Consider the following 5986-nt stretch of genomic DNA (forward strand, 5'->3'; position numbering starts at 1 on the left):
ATTTTTAATATAAAATTAAATATGTTGGATATTTTTATTTTAGTTTAAATACATGTATTAAAATTATTAATTAGTATATATTTTTTAAATAAGAAAATATAAATTTTATTTCGTATTTGAGGGCCCTAATTATAATAAACATAATTTTTGGGGCTCCAACTATAATACTCATAAGTTGAGGGCCCTAGGCATAGGTCAAAGTTGCCTATAGCCTAGGGCCGGGCCTGAGTGGTGGGCGACGGGAATAAGAAAATATACTTTCTTTTTGTTTTGTTTTGTATTTTTTTTTTAATGATTAATTCATAGTTAATAGAGTAAAAAGCAGTTTGTTCCCTAAATTAATCGCCGTTTTGCACTTTGCCTCCAAACAAATTTTTTTGGCACATTTTTACCTGAACTCGTTAATTAGTTACACGATACCCCAAAAATGAATTTTTAGGCGAATTGTGGCCGGAATCTTAAACACGTGTGTTGCATGTGAGATTTGCAGGGGTAGATTTGTACATTCACTTGCATTGTATATATTAAATATAAATTAACACATTAAAAGAGAAAAAAAACACATATTCCTCTTCTTCTTCCCATCGCCCTCCACCCTCCCAAAATCTCCCAGCCAAAATTCTCATTTTTGTTTTTGCTTTTGACTGCGCTTGTTTTGCTGTTCCTGTTAAATCTGCTTTTTTCTTCCTCCGCAACATCATCGTCTTTTTTCTTGCTCCCCTTTGGATCTTTGACACCAAAAGAATCTACTTTTTTAAGCCCATCATCAACAACTAATTCCATCTTTAATTTCTCAGACAAGAATCATCCAACGCTGATTTTTCTCGTACCTTGGACCTAAAAATAGGGTCCTAATTTCACTCAAAATCACCTTAAAGAACTCGAACCAATTTCAGAAAACAAGTCAGATATAACTCTGAAAATCATTTCTTTCGCTTCAAAGAAACTAAAATCTCCGAGAGAAAAACAACGATTTCTTCCCCTTCAAGAACCGATTTTTATTTTTGAAACAATCAACAAAAGAAGAAAAAAAATTGGGGTAGAATCTCAAAAGATCAACTCAACCCAAATAGCAGAAACGATTACATAATATTTATTACAAGAACAATTTAAAATTCTCAGCCAACAAGATGCCAACTTCCGTTTAAAGATTTAAAACGAGAATTTTGGCTGGAGATGGGCTGGGGAGGGTGGTGGGTGACGGGAAGAAGAGGAGGGTTGTGGCCTATGGGTTTCTTTTTCTTTCTTTTTCTTTTTTGTTCTTTTTTTTTTCCTTTCCTTTTAATGATTAAATTTATACGTAATAAAAATCCCCACAAATCTCACGTGCAATGCATGTTTCTAATATTCCGGCCAAAATTCGTCGGAAAATTCCTTTTGAGGGCATCGTGCAACGAATTAACAAGTTTAGGTAAAAACGTGCAAAAAAAAAATTTGTTTGGGGGGCAAAGTGCAAATTGACCCTTAATTTAGGGGGCAAACTGCTTTTTTACTCTAGTTAATATATAGAACATAAGTGAAGGGACGAATTTACCCCTGCAAATATCACGTGCAGCGCACGTGTTTTCATGTTACGATCAAAATTGCCGAAAACTTCAGTTTAGGGGGCACCGTACAAGGAATTAACGAGTTCAGGTAAAAACGTGCAAACAAATTTTGTTTAGGGGGCAAAGTACAAAACGGCCAATAGTTTAGGGGGCAATCTGTTTTTTACTCTATAAATAATGTTAAAAAAATTGCTAATTCTCAAATCATTATTATTATTATTATATATTAAAAATATCCCATATTAACAGATCTATATATAATTAATTTTAAAAATCTAAGAAAATACAAATCAACTCGTGTAATATAAAAATGAATTTGAAGTTTGAATTGAATCTTAAATCGTAAGATTTAAATCAATTAAGCTAATGTGTGTTCAATTCGAAAACAATATTCAAAGATTTGAAACAATTAAACTCAAGTCATTTAAATTCATAGACAATATTCAAATATTTGATTTTTTTTTTTTTTTTGAAGAGGAGATATCATTAGGCTTAATTAGCCAAATGAGGGGAAGAATAAAGCCTTCCATGCAAGAAGTGTCATCCAGTTTAGCTAAATCGTTAGCCAATTATTACCAATTCTTTTAATAAAACTAAAGGATATGAAATGAAAATTACACGCCAAATTCAAACATTCTTCAATAACGGCTCCAAAATAGAAGGAGTTTGTTCCTCCATTTTTAAGGGTTGTCATCACCTGTATGTTATCCCCTTCGATAATAAGTGAGTGCCACGCCTTGTCTACCACTTTCCTGATTGCCTGGAGTACTATTGCCTTAGCCTCACCACGGGCCGGGTTCGGTCGACCCAAATGTTGTTCAACTTTCCAATAAATACATTGACCCCGCGAGTCTCGTGCCACCATTGATGTACGTAGTTCTTGTCTTTTGGGAATGTTGCGTCTACGTTCACTTTAAGAGTGCCTTGCGGAGGGGGAAGCCAAGTGGAGGGGTGATCCAGCTGACGCCTAATCATATGCCCAGCATTAGCTCGGTGAAACTGATCTAGATACGCCGAGCACCAATCAAGTAAATTTGCCACTCTCATTTCGTTTTCACCATGGAGCTCTTGATTTCTAATATCCCATACTTTCCACATAACCACCAAGGCCAATTGAAATGAATTGCTTGGGAGAGTGACCAATAGGTGTTCAAGCCACATCTCAAAGGAAAGTTCCACCTGTAGATAGGAACCTTGAAAAGGTGGTGCTGACCAGAGTTGTTGCATACCACGACACTGTGTAAAAATGTGCATCAAAGACTCTGTTGTGCCTCACAAACGGAGAAGAGCTAACTTTTCTTCGGAAAAAAGTTCTAAGGTCATTGGAAGGATGTTGTTGGACGTTCGTCAGATGAAAATACGAATTTTTGTAGGAATATCAATTTTCCATATCTTAGTGATAAATCCATGGGCGTCTTGACCCGATGATTGCCCGCCCGAGACCACCGTCCCCATGTCCCTATTCAGGCGTTGAAGAATAAGACGATAGCACAAACTCATTGTGAAATAGCCGTGTGGTGTATAGTGCCAAATGTCTCTATCCTCAACCGAAGCTCCACCTAGTGCCACCCAGGTGATTCGAACCCAGTCTACAGGCCAGAAGATCTGCTCAATAAGCGGAACATTCCACGAGGAGGAAGATGGGCTAATGATATCTGCCACCTTGTAGGGAAAGGGGCTGTGTATCGACCTTCTGGTAATGATCTTGAGGTTGCCATCTTCAGTTACCCATTGATCGCCCCATATCGCTGTGGTAAAACCGTTGCCAATTCTCCTTCTAATCCCCGCCTTGAGGTGTGTTCTTGCCGCTAAAATACTTCTCCATGTATTAGATGGGCGAGAGCTAATATCCGCCGAGAAGAAGTCGCCATTTGGGAAGTATTTTGCTTTGAGCATCCGTGATAGGAGTAAATCCGGATGAGAAATAATTCTCTATCCTTGTTTTGCCAAAAGTGCGAGATTGAAACTTTTCAAATCCCGAATACCCATCCCGCCCTCAGCCTTTGGTGGCACATTTTCCTCCAACATAGCCAAGCTAATCCTTTATTATTTTCGTTTTCCCACCAATATCTTCGAATAACAGACTCAATATCCGATAATAAGCTGCCCGGCATAAAAAAACAACCCATTACATAAGTTGGGATGGATTGGAGAACCGACTTTATCATAATTTCTTTGCCCGCTCTAGACAATTGTTTCTCACCCCACCCTTTAGTTTTGCCCCATATTCGATCTCTCAAGTAACTAACGATTTCTTGTTTCGCACGTCTGATGGCACACGACATCCCAAGGTACTTTTCGTGACGCTCCTCTACCTTAAACCCTAAAATGTGATGCATTCTGATTTTAATATTCATCGGCGTAGTTGGGCTGAAGACCATCGTCGATTTGTCAAGGTTAATTTCTTGGCCCGAAATCCTTGCATAAGTATCAAGAATCTCCTTCAGAGCTCTAGCATCCGTTTCCGCCGCACTACAGAAGAAAAAGGTGTCATCTGCGAAGCATAGGTTCGTGATCGCTGGAGCTGTCGGAGCGATCTTCACTCCACGAATTCGGTCCTCGTGCACAACTCGTTCAGTCATTGCAATCAGAGCCTCAGAGCAACAAATGAAAAGGTAAGAGAGAGGGGATCTCCCTGCCGGAGACCGCGCGACGGCCGCACCTAGCCAAACTGAGTTCCATTAAAAAGAAAAGCATAAGAGACAGACGTGATACATAGCATAATCAAATCTATAAATGAAGAGGGCAATCCAAAGCGAGAAAGAATTTTCTGGATTTTATAGCCATATAATTCCGACGACTGTTCGAGTTTGTTCTAATAAAATGGCTAGTCTCATAAGAAACAAGGATGTTGTCCGTGATAAAATGTTTAGGTACGAATGCAGATTCAGTAGGAGAGATTAAGTCATGCAGGACCAATTTCAGGCGATTAGCTATCACTTTACAACATGTTTTGTAAATACCATTGCACAAGCTTATAAGTCTATAATCAGTGACTTTTTCGGGTTTCTTGACTTTAGGGATTAATACAATGAATGTGAAGTTTAGACGGGGGGAGAATCTTATCATTCTGGAATTTAAGAACACATGCAGTGATATCGGACCCTAAGATATGCCAGTATTTTGTGTAAAAAGGGATAGGGAGGCAATCAGGGCCGGGGGATTTGAGAGGGGCCATTTGAGAAATGGCCCGATGTACCTCATCGGCGGTGTATGGGCGAGATAGAAGCTGACTGGCAGTCGCCGAAATTCGTGGCTCAATACACTGCATCGTCTCATCTATCTCTTCCTCAGCCGAGTGCGTACTTTGGAAAATATGCTGAAAATTATCCAAAATTATCCGCTCGATATCCTCCGATTTGTCTTTCCAATTCCCCGAACTATCCCTAATGCGGTCCACCCAATTCCCCTTCTGTCTCAAGGCTGCCTTAGCGTGAAAAAAATGGTGTTACGGTCTCCCTCTTTCATCCAGTGAATACGGCTTCTCTGACGCCAATAGGTGTCATTATCCACATAGAGTTTCTCCAGCTCAGCTCGAAGTGCCGTAATCTCCTGCCTATTCTCTTCCGTTTGAATACCAGTGTGGAGTAAACGAAGCTTCTCATGGACCTCTTTGATTCTTCGTTGAGGGAGTGTGTTGCTGGTTCTGTTCCACTCAATTAGAGAAACTTTGCAGCCCTCATTCGCCTCTAAAACCGTCATCATTGGATCTGATTTTTTATTGTCCAGCCACTGCTGATTAATGATAAGCTCACATTCCTCCTTTCGGGCCCAAATGGCTTTGAAGCGAAAAGGTTTTCGTCGTCGGCGGGATAATAGTGCTGGTAGTTCACAAATGCGGAGCTCAATGGGCTGGTGGTCCAAACCCGGGTATTCCAGGTGCGTAACTTGCACCTGAGGAAATAGAGCAATCCAAGAATTCGTGGCGCACTCCCTATCCAAACGACTACGAACGGTGAATGGGTGTCTTCGATTGTTGGACCAGGTAAAAGGGTTGCCATTAAAGCCCAAATCCATTAATTCTCAAGTATCCAAGGCCACCCTTAAAGCTTCAATATATTTAGAAAGCTTCGAATTCCCCCCTTCATTTTCGGAGGAACTAAGAATTTCATTGAAATCTCCACCGATAAGCCATGGAAGGTCGCTAAGTTGACGAATCTTACAAAGCAATTCCCAAGACCGTTGTTGATTTTATTTTGGAAAACTGTAGAAACCAGTGAATCGCCATCGGTTTTGACCGTCTTTTGGCACAATTTCAATGTCAATGTGATTGTTGGAGAATACGTATAAATGGACCTGAATGTCCTTCTTCCAAAGAAGAGCGAGGCCACCAGCTTTTCCAACCATCGCAACTGCCAAGCCAAAAAAATTCCATCTACTGTTTAGACGTTCAATCAAGGATGGTGTTGATCTTGTTTCCGAGAGAAACATCAAGTCAG

The 5986-nt window shown here is 39.9% G+C and overlaps 2 protein-coding genes across 2 annotated transcripts; both read right to left on the reverse strand.

Annotated features, from left to right (window-relative positions):
• Positions 1–2315: 2315 nt before the first annotated feature.
• On the reverse strand, positions 2316–3443 carry LOC148768592 (uncharacterized). Its single transcript, XM_088821283.1, has 2 exons — positions 2909–3443; positions 2316–2755 (listed from the first exon to the last, which is right to left on the reverse strand). Exons 1-2 carry the CDS (start codon positions 3441–3443, stop codon positions 2316–2318), a joined length of 975 nt encoding a protein of 324 aa, XP_088677409.1.
• A 1521-nt stretch (positions 3444–4964) lies between these two features.
• LOC148768593 (uncharacterized) lies at positions 4965–5564 on the reverse strand. The gene has a single exon (XM_088821284.1). It carries the CDS (start codon positions 5562–5564, stop codon positions 4965–4967), a length of 600 nt encoding a protein of 199 aa, XP_088677410.1.
• Positions 5565–5986: the final 422 nt, after the last annotated feature.

Source organism: Erythranthe guttata, chromosome 8 (genome assembly GCF_056151865.1).
Source record: "Erythranthe guttata isolate IM_541 chromosome 8, IM_541, whole genome shotgun sequence".
Classification (NCBI taxonomy): domain Eukaryota; kingdom Viridiplantae; phylum Streptophyta; class Magnoliopsida; order Lamiales; family Phrymaceae; genus Erythranthe; species Erythranthe guttata.